The 23,030-nt window shown below is 44.6% G+C and overlaps 1 protein-coding gene across 1 annotated transcript; it reads right to left on the bottom strand.

The window, feature by feature from the left end:
- Positions 1-1,577: 1,577 nt before the first annotated feature.
- On the bottom strand, positions 1,578-23,030 carry TMEM229B (transmembrane protein 229B). The gene is made up of 2 exons (XM_077820240.1): positions 22,946-23,030; positions 1,578-4,409 (listed from the first exon to the last, which is right to left on the bottom strand). Exon 2 carries the CDS (start codon positions 4,383-4,385, stop codon positions 3,879-3,881), a length of 507 nt encoding a protein of 168 aa, XP_077676366.1. The 5' UTR covers positions 4,386-4,409; positions 22,946-23,030; the 3' UTR covers positions 1,578-3,878.

The following is a 23,030-nucleotide window of genomic DNA, read 5'->3' as shown; positions in this document are numbered from 1 at the left end:
CCAGCAGGTCTCAGGTTACCTGTTTGCTAATTCCAAACCTGTTCAAGCTTTCAGTCTTTCTTCGCCTACTTTTATTTTTAAACAACTATTTGTAGTTCAAGCAAAGCCTTGACAGGATTATCTCTATGCAAGGAGGATTTCAATTACAAAACAGACTTAGACCAGAAGCAGTGGGAAGACTTACCAGAACCTGGTACATTGGTATCCCTGCATCTAGATCATAATGCTGAAATTAAACAGTTTAGCTAACTTGGTTTTAATATCAGCCGTTCTGCACTGGCAAGTTCTTGGAAGCAGGAACGATCACCACGCTGGCGCTAGAGCCAGCTCTCGTGCACAAGGCACCAGTGTCTATATTTTGTGACGTGCTTGGGGATTCTTTGGGATGAAAGGTGCTTTGAAAGATAAGATAGAGGTGCCCAGAGTGAAGCCCAAGGGCTAAATGTGGCCCATCGTATCCAAAAATGCAGCTCTGGGCCACCCTCTCCCAATAGCTGCAGAGTGAGGACAAAGCTGATAAATCACAAGTTTTTATTGCTGGTGAACTCAAACAGGCAATTTTAATCTATTGAAGAAGATACATGTACAAGCAAATATTAGGCCTTTGTGGGAGGGGAGGGGGAGGGTGTTGGTAAATGTCTCTGCAAATTAGGTATAGCTCCCAGGTTCCTGAGGAGCTGCTAATGTGGGCCTCGCTGTCATGCAGTTTGGGCGCCCTTGTTGTAAAATGTTATCAGTAGTATTCACTTGTATTAAAGGGGAGATTAAATCTCTGACTGCAGCCGTATTGCTCTTCAGAAAGAGAAATGAGACCTGCATGGTGTAGCAGCAGATACATAGCCAGCTTTTCAGAAGTGCTCAGCACCTAGCAGGTGCCATTGAAAACAGGAACTGTAGAGCACTCAGCACTTTTGGAAATGTGGCCAATGGTGTCTTTGTTGGAAGGTGCAAGGGTACCCAGTAATAGCAGGAGAGTGATCCAGTGGATGCTACACAGTGATTTAATAATGTACTGGGTCCAATTCAGTTCCTGCTGTGCAAACTGCAAGTAAAGTGCACTTCTGTGGGTAAATTAGAGCCCCATGAGGATGCAAGAGCTGAGCGGTATTTGTCAGTCATTGGTGAAAAATAAGCTTGAATAGGTGCCACAGTGGTAACTTGGGGGCAACTGGGTCTGATTTGCATGATATAACCACATGTAAAAGGCCACTCAGGGACCGTTCCTTAAGTGAACCACTGATTGTTATGCGGCTGTGCAAGAACAGTTGCACTTGGGGAGTTTCTAAAGCCAAAGAACACATGATTGAGGTGCTGGTCACCACCGTGGATAGCTGCCCCCACCACGGAGTCATAACTGTGCGGTCACTGGTTGTGCTGCCAATTCACTAAGCCGCTTAAACCTTCTTAATGTTTCTGTAACGGCACAGTCCCAGTGCAACCTGCTCCAAAGTGAGGGCGTGGCCTGACGCAGACATTGCATGCTGCATGGAAGGCAGTGCTACACCAGAGTTCAACTGGGCAGCTAGAAGGGTCCTTGGACACTGACGTTAGTCACCCTCACACATTCTCTTCATGAATGCAACAGTCACAATGGATAGGCATGTCTCAGTTCCTGTCTGTACCTCCTCTCCCTCACCCCACCCCCTAATATCTGACTCTACTGCCTATGAATTGCCCCCATATGCTATTTGTATACCCAAAGTGATTATTTTGCCGAGATCTAAATATTTGAAACCATCATTTACCTGGCTGATAAAGTGAACCTATTATTTCTTTGATTTCATGGTAGTGGCATCAGAGCATGGAAAACACGTTTCTGTTCTCTGTTTTTTGTTTGTTGGTTTAATTTAATGAACTACAAAAAGGGAATACTAATACCTCTCTCTATGTTCTGGGTATTTCCGGAGGCATTGCATACCACAGGACAGAGCTGATTAACTCCTTGTTTCCACTGCTTTCACATGTCCGTTGCCGGCAAAGGATGTCATGTGAAATGGGACATAGGGAGGAATAAAACAATTGCACTCTGTGCAGTACAGAAAAAATTAACACTGTGTGTGTTGATTCTTGTTCAGAAGCAGCAGCGTTACCAACAAACAATTCCATTGATAGCAACAGAGTTTCTTTTCCCTCTGGAATGGAATTCCACAGACCAATGGGCAGATTTATGAGCTGAGTACTGGCTAAAGAGAACAGTCATGGACCAACATGGTAATAATTCAGCCATTCCCAACACAACAGAAAAGCTAGATTCCACAATCACACACACATTCACATCTTGAACCAAATTCATTGCTGGTACAATGCCACTGACTTCAGTGGAATGACACCTGGAATTAATCAGGCCTCATATACCTATTTACAGCACACCCTCCTCATAAAGCTCTGAGTGAGAGAAGACTAACATGTGGTACAGTGCATCCTTGTTGCTTATGCCAGCAGCCAAGAAGAGTCTTCAGGACAATTAATCTGTGGTTGCCAGAGCTATGCATCTTTCATGCCACCACCGCCCCCACAGCCTCAGGATTGTTCCCAAGTGGCTAAATTTGAAACTCTCTCTAGCTGAGATAGCTCTAAAATAGAGCAACAGTACCTTGCAGCCCTTCCATCTCCCTGCTGCCCCTCTCGCAACCCAACCCCATCCTCAACTGGAGGAAATTGAGGAATAGTCCTACTGTGCTCCTTAGAAACTTTCTTTTTTAGCATACTCCCTGATATTGGGCACTGAGGCACATCCTGTGCTGCCCCAAATCAGCTTTATGGAGAGGGTTTGCTGTACTTAGTTTAAAATAGCATTTGGGAAGGAAAAATAAAGTCAGTACTCGGAGGAGAACACTGGACCAAGCTGAGACAAGATCAACTGGTGCAGGAGGAAATAGACACAGGCGATATAGTCTGTTCCAGAGGACTCCGACTGATTCCTGGTTGCTGCCTTAGTCAAATGAGGACTCTGACATCAGGCAGTGCAAGGGGCTGCAGTCAGAATTAAGTCATCAGCATCCTTAGTGACAGAGAAATCCCTGGGAAGGAAGGCAGAAGACCCCAGGTGGCATCTCCATTGGGTTTGCCTGGTTGGAAATGGAGCTGGAGCTTGGAGCAGCCCTTGTGATGAGTTCCACTGTGAGAGGAAGACTTCAGCTTTTTCTCTCTTTGGCCACTTTGCCGTGATTCAGATTGCACAGAGTATGGTGGAATTCACCCGGCAGAAAAGGCCTTTTATTTATAAAAAGGAGTGGGGAAAACTCTCGAGTGAGTATCAGGACTGAGAATTCAAAAAGTACAAGTTTCATATAAATCCAGCAAGATGTCCAGCACCATAACATACCATGGTGCAATAAAGAACCTCAGGGGAAGGTCAGGGAAACCAAAAGAGGGGGCGCTGTCTACCTCCCCAGTAGAGCACCACTGTTGGGTCGTTCTCAACAGCAGATGGATTTTCCTTGATCCTGCAGCATCTCAGGTCCCATGGGAGGTATTGGTTGCAAGCAAGCACCTGAATATTGCCTAATGGAGTAAGCCAAATCACTAATTTAGCCGGAGCGTCTATGCCCATCCACTAGTTTGTTTTTTGTATACATTTCAACTGTAGCATTTTCTCTCATTTCTCCACATACAGTAAAATGCAGCTTACAGGCCTTTTTTTTCCATAATAAGTTAAAAGTCAGAAACTACCTAACCAAGAAGTAGCTGACACTGCTTCTTGTGGCCAAAAATGTAAAATCCATAGAAAATCTATTGGTTCCATTTTAATTCTGCTATATCCCATGCATGACCCCATCATAAAGGGGATTGTGTATCATACAGGACGTATCAGTCTTTGAGACCAGTCTGGGATGTGGGCGGGCTCTCTCACTTTAAGTGTGGCGTTGGGTTATTGTTCAATTGGTTTTGACATGGCCATTGGCCAAGGCGATTGTGGTGCTGGGGTCCCCTGGCTCAGCATTTTCATCAAATCGCAAGCGCAAGGTGTTCCTGATAACCAGCTGCTCCATGATGAATGCAGCACAGAACCATGGGATGGCATACTCTAGGGTGATCAGGCCCATGAAGTCAAAATCAAACTGTGAATAGTCCCAAGGGCAGGCATTAAACTGGCGCAGGATGAAGCCAGTGGTGAACTCCCAAAGGTATGTCCAGAGGGTGTAAATGAGGCATCGCACTAAAATGTTACACTTGTCTTTCAGATACAGGTACATCTTCTCCACGATGAGGATGGAGGTGCCATAGATGAAGAGCGCCCAGACACTGGTGACACCTGGGAACTTCCAGTTAAAGTTGACCACAAACTCCCAGGCAGCCGTAAACATCACCTCACAGAAATAGCCATGAATGGCATAGAGGTACCACCGTGAGAAGGCAGTCAGGGGTTCCGCAGCAGCCATCATTCCACACAATCCCCAGCCGGAACTCTGAAAGGAATAAAGACAGGCCGAAATCAATAAGGACATCACTGGGTCTCATCTCATTTGGAGGAATACGAGTAAATTAACATCGACAAGAGGGAAGTCAAGAAATGAGACATATCCCTTTTGAGGACAGGATTAACCAGAGATGCAAAACCAGAGCTGGTGAAAGCTGACAGATTGGTGACTAAGAGGCTGGCAATCAGGCAGCAGCGCCGCAGGTTTCCTGGACACTGCCCTACCAGGAGGACTTGGATCGAGCTGGTGCTCAGTGGTAATGAGGGAGATGAAGGGTAGCGTGACTACAAATCAGCTTACTGGAAATAAGTATTACTATGAAAAATACAGGAGGAAAAAGTCCTTTAGTTCTGAAAGAAGTAGCACTGACCCCTCTCCCCCCTTGCTGAATCCCAGGCAATGTGGGACAGATGAGGAAAGTAAGGTATTGAAATAATCTTAGACCCTTATGGTGCCCTCCATCGTTCATGCCCCCAGAAATCTCAGTTTAGCAAACAGGGATTTGAGGGTGCTCTGTAAACTGGCTAGTGAGAGGAATAAAGAGGAGTGTTCTCAGCTGTTACACCTGCCCCGTTCAACTGAACCGTTGCTGTACATTAAGGAACTGGCAGACATAAGATATCTGGGATTCAGGGAAGCATTTGATATAATACAGAATTGCCTGATTTACAGTCAAAAGGCACAAGAGATCTATTGAAATACATTCAGATTTGGCTTCTGGACAGGAAGCATAAAGGGTGAGAATAAAAAGGAAAGTTGAGAGTAGAGATATAGTTAGTCATGCTGAGTGAGGGTTTGGAACAAGGACTCTGTGTCTGTATACTGGAGTGTAAGTTACAGGAATAGACATGAGGGTGGAGAAAAAGGTTTTAAAAGGGAATAACTTCTTCATCACCCTAAACAAGTTCAACACCCCTCCCCCCAACAATTACTATTACATCCTTCAAATATCTGTGGAGATTTATCATGTCTTAATCACTACTTAGCCAAGCTATACACATTGTCCTAAGTTCATCCTGGTGTAACTCCATTGACTTGAGTAGAGTTATACCAGAAATGAATCTTACCAGTTCAGTTTTTAAAAATCTAATCCTTACAAATCAGTTTCTCCAGTCCCTTGTTCAGATGCTGCTTTCTAACTTCCTTCCTCAGGCGCCCTCTGAACTGGACAGCTTTATGGTACAAGATGCCCAGAACTGACTGCAGAATATAAGCTGGTTTCAGAGTAACAGCCGTGTTAGTCTGTATTCGCAAAAAGAAAAGGAGTACTTGTGGCACCTTAGAGACTAACCAATTTATTTGAGCATGAGCTTTCGTGAGCTACAGCTCACTTCATCGGATGCATACCGTGGTCTTACCAATGCCATAGAGAGAGAGAGCGTAAAACCGCCCTGCTCTGTAACATGATGCCTCTCTCTATACAGTATGAAATTGCACAGGAGGTGAGTGAGAGAAGGATTTGTTTGGGAGAGAAGGAAGACTTCCAAAGGAGAAAAGGCAGCCAAATAATGGACAGAGGGAAGATGGCAGAGGGAGGAGATTTACCTAAAAATGGCATAAAGGGAAGGAAAATTATTGTGGGGAGAGGAGGTTATTCTGCTATTTGTTTCTGAGAAAGGAGAAGGATCAGGGCAGTACTGAACATATGGAAGACAGATGAGTGCCCATGGCCCACTCACTCTTATATGAGAGCCATTAAGATGACCAACCAGCGCCTACTGTCATGATGTTTTTTGTGAAGTGCGCACCTGTCCCACTAGGCAATGAACTGAGACTCACTGTCACAGGGTGACTGGCCCTTTTATGAGGTAATGGATCCAGCCTCACCTATGACTCATTCAACCCTCCTCCTCAGGTGGGAAAAATTAGTGTAGCGACATAACAGGTAGGTCATGTGCTTAAAACTCAGTCCAGACCTAGAGAAAAGAGAGAGGCTCCCAGAAAGCTAAAAGGAGCAGAAAAGACAGACAGCTCGGAAAGGAGACAGCCTGTCTGCTAAGCAGAGCCCCAGGAGGGCTGTGAGGCCCCGGAACCAAAGGAGAGAAGAGGTGCTTTGTGAAGTAGAGCTGGAAACTGGCTCTAATCACAGTATAGGCCCCCAGCAGGAAGGCCGTGGGATTCCTCAGTCATGGAGAAAAACCCCTGCTTTAATCACAGCACAAGCCAAAGAAGGATGGCTGTAGGACTCCTGATTTACAGGGAACAAGGTTTGGAACTGGGTGAACAAAGTGCCAATAAGATTTAATAAATGATACCAACTAGGGGGATCTTACTTTAAGTATTCTGGCATGGGAACAAATTATTCCAAGAAGCCAGAGGGAGCTGCGGGCAGGATACCTGCAAAGGCACACCATGCCTCCCACTAACTCATTTTACATAAGGCCACTGACCAGCCTTCAGGTGCTACAGACATTGGGTCAATATCAAACTGGTTGACCTACAAGTGAAAGACTACAAAGTCATTCGAAAATTCTCTGAGCCATTCAGACCCCAACCTAAGAATGATTTAATCAGCCAAGAAACTCTGAGGATCAGAGGGCAATAGGGTTGTAGCCTGAGACATGTGTAGGTGTAACATCCATGAGAGCTTCAATGCAGTGCATGTCACTAATGTTCCTGAGGGTGATCAGGGGAACTGCCAGCAGTTATTCAATGTGCTGTTACTTGGTTCCTTCTCAGCACAGCTGAGACACCTGGGCCAATAAGTTTTCATATCATTCCTCCATTTTCACATGATTTGAAGAGCAAACTGATATATATATATATAGAGAGAGAGAGAGAGAGATTATAGATAGATATATATACACCCACTAGTTAGAGGTAGGAGTCGGAGATGGAGTGCGGGGAGGCCAGGACAGTGTCTGAGGGACGACAGGAGCTATGAGAAGGATTAGAGGAACTACTCCTATCCAGGGAAGACAAGCCACAGGGAGCTACCACTGTCTGGAGAGGAGAAGAGTCGGGGAGTCCTCACCACCTAGTAGAAGGGAGGACACAGTCCAGGGCTGAGGTTTTTCTAAAGTCATTTCCACAGGCCTTTCTAACTTTCCCCCCACTTTGTAGGAGCTGTGTTTGCATTCTGTTGGTTGAGAACTCCCACACCCCCAGTGATGTCTGCATACTCAGGTCTTTCTTTCCAGTAAGTTCCGAAATGTCTTTTCAAAATGTTCTGGGGCCTTACGAAATAAAACTCAGAAAGAGAAGCATTGAAAGATGCAGTAAGCACCTTCTCTCAAAGTCACAAATGCTTCTGTTCAAGTCCAGTTGCCTTATGCCTGCCCACTGGTGATCAAACACTTGGGGAGATGTGTCCACCTAGCAGTGCCCCCTTCTGGTGGCCAGCTTTGCTGTGCAGGTGCATCTGGTTTGTAACTGCAGTCCAGACTAAAACTTCACCCCTTCCAGTGCACAGCCAGCATTCCCAGAGCTGTGTTGTGGTGCTCTCAGAGGAAAGTCATTCTTTACTGATAATATACACTCCATACTTATTAGATAATTATCCATCCAGGGGACTAACCCAAGGCCAAGTCAACATTCTCTCTTCTCTTCTCTCTCATTTTTCCAAATAGGCATCTAGTCCACACAATGGGAGACTGAGGCCAGAAACTGAACACAGGCCTCCTGCAGGCCATACTTTGCACTGGCAACTAGTTCACCAGACAGACCATAACTGGTCTTTTTTGAGCCTTGTGACAATCACGAATGAAAACTCAACTGCCCACAATTATCAGCTGTGCTGGGAATGAATCAGGTAACCATGCACTTATCAACTGACAGCAGTGTCAGCCACACCTATGTACATAACTCCCAGCGAATTCTGTGGAGACATTATCCCTATGCATATGCCTCAAGTGACAACCCCATCAATTCCTAACCAGAGTTGTTTGAAAGTCAGAATGCCCCTTTCTGTGAGAAATTCCAACATTTTTGGAGAGAGTCACTGTTTCAAAATGAAAAGTAGCAACTTTGAAATTTCCTGCAGAAGGGTAATTATGAAAAAAACATTTCGAAATAACCTGAACATTTCATTTAGAAAATTTCTAATCAAAATCTTCTTAGAAGCCAAAGCTCTGAAGCTCTCGGCTCGGCCCTGGCTCCCAGACGCCTTGCTGTGCAGCCATCGGGCCTGGATGCCCAAGAGTCTCAACTCCAGGGCAGTCCACCACTGAGGCTACTAAGGATGGCAAAAATCCATGCTGGTTTTGAAACCTGCCTATGTTCTGAGGAAGATCTGAGACAATTCACATCTTCCCAGGGAACATTTCAACAGCAGTAAATCAGCATTTTCCCATGGGACAATAGCCCATTGAAAAATTTTCGACAAGCTCTACAGCTGACCCCTGAGATTCCTTGCTGATTAAAACATTCCAAAACAAGGCCTGCATTTCTCTTTTCCTGGATTTTGGTAATGCCCAATGTTCCCAAATGAAATCAGGCCCCCTCCTGCTAGGCACTGTGCAAATGTATAGGAAGACACAGCACTTACCTTGAGGTACTTACATTCTATTCTATACAAGATGCGACATGTGAGTAACAAACAGAAGGGAAATGTGAGGGGGAGATGTAAGAAACAATAAAATCACATAATTACACAGATTAGCAATTGCACAACACAGTGGTTCTAAATCATCTAAGTGTTTATAAAAACCAGCTAATCCCCAAGCACTACACCCCTAGCCCTGCTGATTTCTTGTAAATATCACAGCAGAAGTGGCTCTGGAGGAGGGACAGGAAGGAGGAGAGATTAGTGGCCTTATAGATTCATTCAAAGACAGCATTTTATGCACAAGGGGCATCCTGAAAGAAAGCATGGAGCCATTTGTGCAAGAAGCAGACTAAATGATCACAGTGATTCTTTCTGGCCCTAGAATCTATGAAATGGAAGCTAGATGTGATAAGAGATGAGAACAAAGGAGCAGATTTGTGAACAGTCTTAAAGGCAAAGAGAAGCTTGAAGGTGATGACAGGATTCCTAATGAAATGACAGCAGTAGTGATCAAAAAGCTTTTAAGAGTTGATAGCTGTTCTGTGACTGGTGGGTAATGAGTTGGGGTATATCAGTGCAATTCCCAGCAAGACAGGTGTCCACTTCCCCAAAGCCAGCCCCACAGATGGCACATTGCTGATTGTTTACAGCTGAAAGTAAATGGGGCACAGACTGCACTCCTCTCCAACCCCTGGCGGTCACCCTTTCAGGTCCCCCTGGCAGTGGGCAGCATGGGCAAAGCTTGTTCTGCTACTGCTCATGCTGCACTGAAAAGAAAAAAAAAAAACCCAACCCTTTATTTATTTAGGAAGTTCTCACATGTTTAGAAATCTTTGTTATAATGATTGTTTCTGATATTTATATGGCAGTGAACTTTTGTTTAAAGAGATATTATACAGGACTACAGTCATCATCAGAGCTTCCCATTTAACAGGGTGTTGCCAAATTAGAGTTAGCATCATTAAAACCCCAAAGTTGTTTCTAGTGATTTTATGAAATGGAGTGAACTCTCTGATTACACATAGACATACTAGGTCTGTTGAATATCAAATATTAACATTTAAAAAACTGGACAGGTGTAGTTTTGTTTTTGAAAGTGAATGCACTTTGAGTATTGAATAAAAGGTAACCAAATATCTACGTATCTATTTGTCCTCTGTCCATTTTGCTGGGTATGTAATTGGTGTGTTCATTTTTCCATAACCACAAACCCCCCCCCTTTTTATTTAAGCCATTCCTCTATAGTTGGACTATTTTTCCTGTGAAAGGCTACCAATAGCTGAGCATTTGCTAGAAGATGAGAGATTAATTCTTTTTCCTCTTTGTGTCTGACCATTTCCAATAAGAAGCCCAAGGTGCATTGCCAGCGGATCATTTGGTAATAAACATCTAACAATTTGTGGTATTTTGTTACAGACTGCAACCCAATACTCTTTAAGGACTGGACATATCCACCATATAAGCATTAAAATCTTCTTTTTCACCACAATTTCTTCACCATTTATCCCCATTCAATCTCTCTCTCTATTTTAACCTGACTAGTGCAAGGTGCCATTGACAGTATCTTAAAGACATTTTCTTTTATTGTGCTACCTACTGATGTTGCTGGTCCTCTTCCAGATGAAACCCCATTCCTCTGGAGTAATTTGTCTAGCCACATCCTGTTCCCAGGATGTCACATATGGACACTTTTTTGTTAGGAAAGCTGCCTGCAAAGATTGATATAAATTAGTTCTAGAGACAAGGTGGGTGAGTTAATATATTTTATTGGACCAACTTCAGTTGGTGAGAGAAACAAGCTTTCAAGGTTACACAGAGCTCTTCCCGAGGTCTGGGAAATGTACATCTACAGGGCAATTAAAAACCCATGGCGGGTCCATGCCAGCTGACTCGTGCTCACAGTGCTTGGGCTAAGGGGCTGTTTAACTGGAGTGTAGACATTCCGGCTTGGGCTGCATCCTGAGCTCCGGCACCCTGCCACCTCACAGGGTCCTAGAGCCTGGGCTCCAGCCCATGCATGTACACAGCAATTAAATACCCACTTCGTGTGATCCAGAGTCAGCTAGCACAGGCCAGTCCTGGGTTTTTAATTGCAGTGTAGATATACACAGAGTGTCACAGCTAAATACAAGGTGGAACAGTCTGTTTAGCATAAGAAGTTGGGATGGGGGTTGTTAGTGGGCTATGGATTGTTATAATAAGATCATAATTTTTTTGTTTCCTAATTGACCAGATGCCACCACTGCTATTAAAGTTAGCTCTCAGTATGAGATGTTTTCTAGAAAGTTGAGTGGAAAAATGGAGGACTTCAATTATTCAAGGCTGTGAAACTGGCACCTTTCTCCAGCACTAGATTCACTTTACATTTCAGATGTTTAAAGTGAAAGAGGTACCTTCAAACTTAGCATGAAAATGCAGCAATGGCCGAAGTGTTAAGTGCCTTTTTTTGTTTCATGCAGTGTTAAAGCCCTGTTGGTCCCAGGATATAAGAGAGACAAGGCAGGTGAAGTAATATCTTTTATTGAACCAACTTCTTTTGGCGAGAGACAAGCTTTCAAGCTACACAGAGCTCTTCTTTAGGTTCTTTTGCTTCAGTTTTCACCAAAAAGGTTAGCAGTCATCGGACAACTAACACAGGAAACATCAGTGTAAATGGTGTAGGATCTCGGGCTAAAATAGAGAAAGAAAAAGTTAAGAATTACTTAGGATACGTCTACCCTTAAAATGCTACAGCAGCTCAGCTGCACCCCTGCAACTAGGCCACTGTAGCACTTCAGCATAGACCAAGCTGGACGAGTTCGATGTCAAGTTGGCAGGGCCTGACAAAATACATCCTAGAATACTTAAGGAACTGGCTGAAGAGCTCTCCGAGCCATTAGTGATTATCTTTGAGAACTCATGGAGGATGGGAGAGATCTCAGAGGACTGGAAAAGGGCAGATAGGTACTCTATCTATAAAAAGGGGAATAAGGACAGCCGAGGGAATTATAGACCAGACAGCTTAATTTTGCTACCCAGAAAGATAATGGGGCAAATAATCTAACAATCAATTTGTAAACGGCTAGAAGATAATAAAGTAATAAGTAATAGTCAACATGGATTTGTTCTTGTCAAATCAACCTAACCTCCTTTGACAGGATAATAAGCCTTACAAGCCATGTGGTCCCGGGGTGGGGAGGAACCAGTAGCTGTGATATATATCAACTTTAGTAAGGTTTTTGATACTGTCTCACCTGACCTCATAAGAAAACCTGGGAAATATAACCTAGACCAGTGGCTCTCAAACTTTTTTTTTTACTGGTGACCCCTTTCACATAGCAAGCCTCTGAGTGCAACCCCCCTTATAAATTAAAAACACTTTTTAATATATTTAACACCATTATAAATGCTGGAGGCAAAGTGGAATTTGGGGTGGAGGTTGACAGCTCGCAACCCCCCATGTAATAACCTTTCAACCCCCTGAGGTGTCCCAACCCCCAGTTTGAGAACCCCTGGCCTAGACAAACCTACAATAAGGTGGGTGCACAACTGGTTGAAAAACCATATTCAGATAGTAGTTATCAATGATTCACTGTCCTGGGTCTGGTTCTATTCAATAGCTTCATAAATGACTGCATTACGGTACAGTAGGTACACCTATACATTTTGCAGATGACACCAAGTTGAGAAGGTTTGCAAGGGCTTTGGAAGACAGGATTAGAATTCAAAATGATCTTGATCAACTGGAGAAATGGTCTGAAATAAATAGGATGAAATTCAATATGGCCAAATGCAAAGTACTCCACTTAGGGCAGGTCTGCACTTAAAACGCTACCTTGGCGCAGCTCCAACTGTAGCACTTTAGTGAAGATGCTACTGTGCCGACGGGAGCTTCTTGTGTCAGCGAAGTTAATCCACCTCTATGAGAGGCAGTAGCTATGTTGACAGGAGAACCTCTACCATCAGCATAGCACGGTCTACACCAGGGCTTAGGTTGGTATAACTGCGTTGTTCAGGGGCGGGGGGAGGGAGTTTCCACACCCTTAAGCGACGTAGTTATATCGATGGATGTTTATATAGTGTAGACCTGGCCTTAGGAAGGAACGATCAATTGCACAAATACAAAATGGGAAATGACTGCCTAGGAAGGAGCACTGCAGAAAAGGACCTGGGCATTACAGTGGATCATAAACTAAATATGAGACTGTAACACTGTTGCAAAAACAGTTAATATCATTCTGGGATGTATTAGCAGGGGTGTTGTAAGCAAGACAGGAGAAGTAATTCTTCCGCTCTACGCAGCACTGATAAGACCACAGCAGGAGTACTGTGTCCAGTTCTGAGCACCACACTTTGGGAAAGATGTGGACAAATTGGAGAAAGTTCAGAGAAGAGCAACAAAAATGATTAAAGGTCTAGAAAACATGATCTATGAGAAAAGATTGAAAAATTGGGTAGTCTGGAAAAGAGAAGACTGAGGGGAACATAATTGTCTTCAAGTATGAAAAAGGTTGTTATAAAGAGGGTGATGAATTGTTCTCCTTAACCACTAATGACAGGACAAGAAGTAATGGGCTTAAATTGCCTCAAGGGAGATTCAGGTTAGACATTGGGAAAATCTTCCTAATTGTCTGGGTAGTTAAGCAGTAGGACAAGTTACCTAGGGAGGTTGTGCAATCTCCATTATTGGAGGTTTTTAAGAACAAGTTTGACAAACACCTGTCATTGATGGTCTCGATAATACTTAGTCTTGCCTCATTGCAGGGGACTGGACTAGATGACCCATGGAGAACCCTTCCAGGCCTACATTTCTATGTTTTGTCTGAACAGGGCTAACCTAGCGCAGCATTTGCTACCATTTTCCTTTTAGGAGCTACCTTCCCAATCTGCTGATAGAATTAGAGAGAGAAAAGGTCTAAGTATTGAAATTACACATCATCCTCCCCCACTGTGTACCTGGGAACAGACCGTACCGAACTCCCTTTCTTGCCTGGCAAGGCCTCTGTGGTTAATCATAGAATTTGTTGACAGGACAGAAGCCAAGAACCTCTGTCTGCAGTTGACAAGGACACTTTCAAAGCAAAATGCCTGGCAGTCTACGTTTAAAGGGCTGTGTTACCGTACAGAAACCTGGTTTTAGGATCAGAGCTAGATTTTCTGGCTCAGGACTGCAAGATGGCACTGAGATGGAGGCTTCAAATGTCAGTTTGCCAATTTCAGAGTAACAGCCGTGTTAGTCCGTATTCGCAAAAAGAAAAGGAGTACTTGTGACTAACCAATTTATTTGAGCATAAGCTTTCGTGAGCTACAGCTCACTTCATCGGATGCATACTGTGGAAAGTGTAGAAGATCTTTTTATATACACACAAAGCATGAAAAAATACCTCCTCCCACCCCACTCTCCTGCTGGTAATAGCTTATCTAAAGTGATCACTCTCCTTACAATGTGTATGATAATCAAGGTGGGCCATTTCCAGCACAAATCCAGGGTTTAACAAGAACGTCGGGGGGGGGGGGGGGAACAAGGGGAAATAGGTTACCTTGCATAATGACTTAGCCACTCCCAGTCTCTATTCAAGCCTAAGTTAATTGTATCCAATTTGCAAATGAATTCCAATTCAACAGTTTCTCGCTGGAGTCTGGATTTGAAGTTTTTTTGTTGTAATATAGCAACTTTCATGTCTGTAATCGCGTGACCAGAGAGATTGAAGTGTTCTCCGACTGGTTTATGAATGTTATAATTCTTGACATCTGATTCGTGTCCATTTATTCTTTTACGTAGAGACTGTCCAGTTTGACCAATGTACATGGCAGAGGGGCATTGCTGGCACATGATGGCATATATCACATTGGTAGATGTGCAGGTGAACGAGCCTCTGATAGTGTGGCTGATGTTATTAGGCCCTGTGATGGTGTCCCCTGAATAGATATGTGGGCACAGTTGGCAACAGGCTTTGTTGCAAGGATAGGTTCCTGGGTTAGTGGTACTGTTGTGTGGTATGTGGTTGCTGGTGAGTATTTGCTTCAGGTTGGGGGGCTGTCTGTAGGCAAGGACTGTCCTGTCTCCCAAGATTTGTGAGAGTGTTGGGTCATCCTTCAGGATAGGTTGTAGATCCTTAATAATGCGTTGGAGGGGTTTTAGTTGGGGGCTGAAGGTGACGGCTAGTGGCGTTCTGTTATTTTCTTTGTTAGGCCTGTCCTGTAGTAGGTGACTTCTGGGAACTCTTCTGGCTCTATCAATCTGTTTCTTCACTTCCGCAGGTGGGTATTGTAGTTGTAAGAATGCTTGATAGAGATCTTGTAGGTGTTTGTCTCTGTCTGAGGGGTTGGAGCAAATGCGGTTGTATCGCAGAGCTTGGCTGTAGATGATGGATCGTGTGGTGTGGCCAGCATGAAAGCTGGAGGCATGTAGGTAGGAATAGCGGTCAGTAGGTTTCCGGTATAGGATGATGTTTATGTGACCATCATTTATTAGCACTGTAGTGTCCAGGAAGTGGATCTCTTGTGTGGACTGGACCAGGCTGAGGTTGATGGTGGGATGGAAATTGTTGAAATCATGGTGGAATTCCTCAAGGGCTTCTTTTCCATGGGTCCAGATGATGAAGATGTCATCAATATAGCGCAAGTAGAGTAGGGGCGTTAGGGGACGAGAGCTGAGGAAGCGTTGTTCTAAGTCAGCCATAAAAATGTTGGCATATTGTGGGGCCATGTGGGTACCCATAGCAGTGCTGCTGATCTGAAGGTATACATTGTCCCCAAATGTAAAATAGTTATGGGTAAGGACAAAGTCACAAAGTTCAGCCACCAGGTTAGCTGTGACATTATCGGGGATAGTGTTCTTGACGGCTTGTAGTCCATCTTTGTGTGGAATGTTGGTGTAGAGGGCTTCTACATCCATAGTGGCCAGGATGGTGTTATCAGGTAGATCACCGATGGACTGTAGTTTCCTCAGGAAGTCAGTGGTGTCTCAAAGGTATCTGGGAGTCCTGGTAGCATAGGGCCTGAGGAGGGAGTCTACATAGCCAGACAATCCTGCTGTCAGGGTGCCAATGCCTGAGATGATAGGGCACCCAGGGTTTCCAGGTTTATGGATCTTGGGTAGTAGATAGAATATCCCAGGTCGGAGTACCAGGGGTGTGTCTGTGCGGATTTGATCTTGTGCTTTTTCAGGGAGTTTCTTGAGCAAATGCTGTAGTTTCTTTTGGTAACTCTCAGTGGGATCAGAGGGTAATGGAGAGCTGCCGAGCAGCCTCTTGTTTGTATTCCGACCTATTCATGATGACAACAGCACCTCCTTTGTCAGCCTTCTTGATTATGATGTCAGAGTTGTTTCTGAGGCTGTGGATGGCATTGTGTTCCGCACGGCTGAGGTTATGGGGCAAGTGATGCTGCTTTTCCACAATTTCAGCCCATGCATGTCGGCGGAAGCACTCTATGTAGAAGTCCAGTCTGCTGTTTCGACCTTCAGGAGGAGTCCACCTAGAATCTTTCTTTTTGTAGTGTTGGTAGGGAGGTCTCTGTGGATTAGTATGTTGTTCAGAGGTATGTTGGAAATATTCCTTGAGTCAGAGACGTCAAAAATAGGATTCTAGGTCACCACAGAACTGTATCATGTTCGTGGGGGGGACGGGCAGAAGGAGAGGCCCCAAGATAGGACAGCTGCTTCTGCTGGGCTGAAGCAGTCCACACAAGAGATCCACTTCCTGGACACTACAGTGCTAATAAACGATGGTCACATAAACATCACCCTATACCGGAAACCTACTGACCGCTATTCCTACCTACATGCCTCCAGCTTTCATGCTGGCCACACCACACGATCCATCATCTACAGCCAAGCTCTGCGATACAACCGCATTTGCTCCAACCCCTCAGACAGAGACAAACACCTACAAGATCTCTATCAAGCATTCTTACAACTACAATACCCACCTGCGGAAGTGAAGAAACAGATTGATAGAGCCAGAAGAGTTCCCAGAAGTCACCTACTACAGGACAGGCCTAACAAAGAAAATAACAGAACGCCACTAGCCGTCACCTTCAGCCCCCAACTAAAACCCCTCCAACGCATTATTAAGGATCTACAACCTATCCTGAAGGATGACCCAACACTCTCACAAATCTTGGGAGACAGGACAGTCCTTGCCTACAGACAGCCCCCCAACCTGAAGCAAATACTCACCAACAACCAGATACCACACAACAGTACCACTAACCCAGGAACCTATCCTTGCAACAAAGCCCGTTGCCAACTGTGCCCACATATCTATTCAGGGGACACCATCACAGGGCCTAATAACATCAGCCACACTATCAGAGGCTCGTTCACCTGCACATCTACCAATGTGATATATGCCATCACGTGCCAGCAATGCCCCTCTGCCATGTACATTGGTCAAACTGGACAGTCTCTACGTAAAAGAATAAATGGACACGAATCAGATGTCAAGAATTATAACATTCATAAACCAGTCGGAGAACACTTCAATCTCTCTGGTCACGCGATTACAGACATGAAAGTTGCTATATTACAACAAAAAAACTTCAAATCCAGACTCCAGCGAGAAACTGTTGAATTGGAATTCATTTGCAAATTGGATACAATTAACTTAGGCTTGAATAGAGACTGGGAGTGGCTAAGTCATTATGCAAGGTAACCTATTTCCCCTTGTTTTTTCCTCCCCCCCCGACCTTCTTGTTAAACCCTGGATTTGTGCTGGAAATGGCCCACCTTGATTATCATACACATTGTAAGGAGAGTGATCACTTTAGATAAGCTATTACCAGCAGGAGAGTGGGGTGGGAGGAGTATTTTTTCATGTTTTGTGTGTATATAAAAAGATCTTCTACACTTTCCACAGTATGCATCCGATGAAGTGAGCTGTAGCTCACGAAAGCTTATGCTCAACTAAATTGGTTAGTCTCTAAGGTGCCACAAGTACTCCTTTTCAGTTTGCCAATTGGGATTTGGCTGTCAGCCATTACTGTGACCTGGGGAGGATATATGGAGAGAGAGGCTGATGCTGTGGGCTAGGCAGATAAAATGAGCGGGGGAAAGAATAATCACACTGAATCAACAACCCACTCTCTCCAAATCCTCTTCTCAGGAACCAAATCTCTACTCAAGCTTGTTTGACTTTGCTAGAGGAATATGCCCAAATTCCAGGGGGAAGATAGCATCTTTCTGCCTCACATACGACTAGAGAAATGCTTCCGGAAGTTAAAAGTAGGAGCGAGCTAATTCTTCCCTTTTCCTCCCATCGTAAGAAATACACTGGGAAAAAGAAAAGGTTATCTTGCCCCCTCCCAACCAATATTTGCACCACACAAGCCAATACCCCGATGCAGTCTAACAACCTGAGATGTGGTCCTTTACACAGAGCAAGCTATATGCAGAGATCATGCAGTCATAGTCACTTTCCCTTTTGAAGCCCACTCTGCATGTGTGCACATCTGAGAGCGAGCACAACTATGATGCTGACATTCTGTTCTGATGCTGGACACTATCCATTGCCCAAGCTGCATCCAGGCTAGCAGTAGAGAAGTGATCAGAAAGTGTGGTGATGTGGGACCCACAGAGCAGGGCAGATTTGCCACACAGAAGCACTTTGTGGAACATGCTAATGTGTGTCATGTGCATGTGTGATCAAAAATGGAGAAGATGGTCTGCTTACTTGTCAAAGTTCTCCTACCTAGAAGGTCCACCACAGCAGGAGAGCAAGGCCAAATCAGCTGATCTGTGCCCAGTCTTCCAAAGGTTCTCCTGGATCTTACGTATCCATCCTGCACCCCCACAGGGGCTGGCAAGCTTACCTTGGATGCTTTTCAGGGTAACTTACCTACCTCTGAGTTGCCAATATTTATTTATTTAAGTTTTTCATGGGACATTTCTTCAAATTTATGGGGGACTGGAGGCTGAGAGTTCCCCCAGCTGGGATGTATGTATGTATGTAGGCTCAGGTGAATTTTAACAAGGCTGAAGTTGGTTCCTTATTCACGGTTCCCAGTTCCTTATTCAAAGATTTCTTTTTAAATCAATCATCACTAAGTTTAGATTTTTAAGGAAGTTCACCAAAATAAGTGAGAATAAATTTTATAATATATGTTCATGTTTTTAAGAATACACTTTTTAAAGATACAAACAAGACCCCAAACCTACATTGTGTAATTGCCTCTTAATGTCTGCCTCTTTCCCATTCCAGGGCCCACACCTTCCCAATCACTTCTGGTGTCTTGTCCAATACATCCTGTAGCTGGTGGCAGCAGCTGATCTCTGCCAATCTCTCAAATCTCTCCCAGAGAGAATATGAATACAATAAAAAAGAATGACGACCAAAGAAGATTACATGAATCCAATTACCAGCTAAGTCAAAGGAGTTGAGTCCTTGTGGGTTTTAACAGTAATACTCCTCCATTCATGCTGCCCAGAAGGCACGATTCATTGCAAGGGAGCAGTAAGGCAGCCCCAGTCCATTTCGCTAGGTGACTGCCCCCAGAGTAAAGGGAGAACATGAAGGCATCATCATTAATATAGTGATTTTACTGACTTTAACGATGGAGAATGGCAGTAGAAGAATATAAAGCTTGCACTTTCCCATTACCCTCATGCAGGGGCCACGAAATGTAAGGCAGAGAATGAAAACTGCAACTAAGCCTGGCAGATGGCAACACTAACCTGGGAGCCATGAAGACAGAGGCTCTATGTTTACAATAGGATGAGGGATGCTTGCTACTGTACAGATAACTCCACTGTCTGGCATATGTACGGTAGGCATGCACACACTCACATCCCATGCACATGTCTGCAGTCACTCAAGTACATATATGAACACTCACACCTGCACCCTACGTTCATAAATGCACCAGCAGGCATGCACCCACATTGACATGTGCACCAACATGTACTGACAGGCATGAATATAACCACAAATATATGTAATTTTTTATGTCTTCACCTCTGAATACTTGCACCCATGTGCTCATCCCTGGTCTATGCACGCTCACATGTAATCCGTCATACACATGCACAGCCCGCATACATTCTTAGACCAAGGTTTTGTATCTGTACAGAGCCTAATAGAATGGGGGGTTGATTCTAATCTCCTGATTGCTACTATCATATTAAATAATGCATGTGTGCCTGTCCACGCAATCCAGCAGCTTATGAAGAATTGTTGGGACAGACTGACTCCTTGGCTGAGACTGGCATTTCATTCACAGCCAGCCAGGCTACTCTGGAGACGAATTGCAGGCATAGTATTAGCAGGAAGGTTTTAAATCCTTTGGCCACATGTGCGGGGGTTATCAGGAGAAACTCTGTGCTACTTAAAGCAAAGTGCTGCTGAGTGAGGGGTTGGCTCCTACCAGCACTCCACTCTGGTCCCCAAAGGCTTCTTAATCACTAATGAATGGCCTGGCCAAGTTGGAATATTTTCAAGGGTTCATGACGGTCACTCACTGGCAGTAGGGTGGGGGACAGCCCCCCCACAGGAGTCAGTGGATACTGATCCATGTTATGTCACAAGTGTATTAACCTTTGTATCTCTCACCCTGGTCAGGTGACTGGGGAGAGGAAATAAAGTTCACTCTCTTATCGGCACTCCTGCATACTATTGCATGGTCTCTGTAAGAAGAGTGGGGACACTTAAAGACCATAGCGTGTAGCTCTATGCAAGGAGGATGCCTACAAATTTCAGGACCTTCTTATAGTCCTGCAAGTGCCAGACTCACATGAAAGACCCATAAAAAACTGAAATCCCATCCACCTTGGGATCCTAATGTACACAAAATCGGAATTACAGACCCATAAAAATATAATCCCTGGCTCTCCCTAACAACAGATGTAACTTTACGAAGAAGCATTCGCCCCAAAGTCTGTGGTAGTCTCTGCTGTGAACTGGATTTCAGAAGGTATGTATGTCACTGTTTTCATTGCTTTAGATAACTTCTTGTGTTTAATAGGTTATGCTGTGGCACCTGTCTATTTCTCAACAAGCAGATTCTGTTTATATCACTGGTTGGCCATTCAAAGCTTGCCTGCTTGGCTACCTCCAGGTGCTCACAGGGGACAGGCCCAGTGTAATTCCCAGGAGAGAAAATTCACAGCACAGCAATGAACAAAGAGTCTAAGGCCTGGCCTACACTGGTGGAGGCGTGGAGGGTACCTGAAGCTACATGCCACAGTGAGAAGCAGGCTGTGTCCACACTGCAGTGTGTAGCTACACGCAGCAGTGAAAGGCTCTGGCAGTGAGACACTGCCCTGCTAAAAATAGCAGTGTGGGCAGGGGCACGTAGAGAGCTGCGTAGGGCACATACCCTAAGATTCTGGTGTGTTCGCCTGAGCAGTGCCTCCCCACCTACACTGCTACTTATACTCATGCTGGGGGGCATACAGCGTATATACGCTGCACTCTGCTGTAAATGTAGAAAAAGCCTAAGAAGGATAATGTTAGCTGAGGACCTACTTCTGCTCTCCCTAGGCCAAAGCCTCAGCTGCAGCTGAGCAGCACTCCGCAGAGCTGAAAGGGGGGTGTACAAAGGCATTTGCCCCCCTCCGATACTGGGGCTCAGCGGCCTCTGGACTGACCCCTATCATACAATAAACCAGTATGACTGGCAGCGGAAGGGAGCATTGGAGGAGTACGAAGAAAGCCTAGTAGTCTCCGGCTGCCAGAAAGGTCCCTCAGGGCCAGGGCTGTTCTAATTAATATCAGATGCTATTCTTCCTGCTCGAGCGGTCAGGCGCAGGTGGTTGGGCCCAGGAGCTGCTATAGTGGCTTAACAGCACCCAGGGATCCCCTGACATCAGGGGAATCCTCCAGTAGCTTTCCAAGCCAGCTTTAGGGCTGTTTTGTGTCATTGGAGCCGAGCATTCAGACCTCCTAATTGGAGAAGTGGGTGCTCAGTACTTCTGAAAAATCAAGCCCCTAGTCTGTTAAGAAGGGCACCCAAATATTGGTGCAATCAGAATCAGTAGCAACTTCTGAAAGTTTGAGCCTAAATATTGTATTAGTGGATGGCAGCAAGCGTAGCAATCAGCTGAGTACTACGTGCATCACGGCTCATTGGTTTGTTTTTGCAAAATGATGCGTGAATCCTGGAGCTGACAGCATCCAGCCACCTAGGAAGCACTGCAGTCCCCATCACCTTCTGCACTGTCACTGCAGCTAGCAGACCTCAAGGGAGGACACCATCAAGTTCAGGGCACTGTCACCTATCTTATGTGATTTCCTAAAGCCATTTGGAAATCCACAAAGTTCTTTTTAAATGTGGGAAATTTGTTCAGAAAAGATACAAATCTTCTTTCCAAAAAGAAAATCAGTTCCACCAGCCCACCCTTCATGAGCAACCCTACAATAACTGATCAACGTGAGCAAGCCAGCGCTCAGAAGTAACCCTACAATAATAAATCAACATGTTCAGCCCAGCTCTTCTGAGCAAACTGTGATAATCAAAACCAGTATCAGTGTGCAATGGAGGAAAGCCACATTTGGCAATGAAAACACATACCAGCTTTAGGAAGGGTGCTCTAGAGGAAATAGGGTCTTATGGCTAAGGCACAAAATTAGGAGCATCTAAATTGCTACCTCTGCTAGTGTGACCTCATGCAAGTCACTTAAATTGTCTCTGCCTGTTTGCTGACGAATGGGGATAACATAACTTCCCTCCCTCTCAGGAGTCCTGTGAGGCTTACTTCATTGACATTTCAAAAAGAAAAGGAGTACTTGTGGCACCTTAGAGACTAACAAATTTATTTGAGCATAAGCTTGCGTCACGCAAGCTTATGCTCAAATAAATTTGTTAGTCTCTAAGGTGCCACAAGTCCTTCTTTTCTTTTTGAGAATACAGACTAACACGGCTGCTACTCTGAAACCTTTCATTGACATTTGTACAATGCCTGGAGATTCTCAGACAGAAAGTGCTATAGAAAAGGGTAAAATAGGTAGGATGTTAAGCTTCTGGGGAGCTAGAAGCAGAGAGTAAAAGATTGATTTTAGAAATGTTGAACTGACAAACTCTATTAGCTTGTCTCAGGCAAATTAGGCTTCTACAATTGTACCTGTTATTTAGTGGAGAACAAAATGACAGCTTCCAAACCGCTTTCCAAGTAAAGGTACAACTGAGGGAAACAAATTTTCTTCTCT

Source organism: Eretmochelys imbricata, chromosome 6, assembly GCF_965152235.1.
Source record: "Eretmochelys imbricata isolate rEreImb1 chromosome 6, rEreImb1.hap1, whole genome shotgun sequence".
Taxonomy (NCBI): domain Eukaryota; kingdom Metazoa; phylum Chordata; order Testudines; family Cheloniidae; genus Eretmochelys; species Eretmochelys imbricata.
This window is presented reverse-complemented; position numbering and strand designations above follow the sequence as displayed.

Coding starts and splice junctions, on each gene's coding strand:
- TMEM229B (XM_077820240.1), bottom strand. CDS start 4,385: ATGATGGCTGCTGCGGAACCCCTGACTGCCTTCTCACGGTGGTACCTC.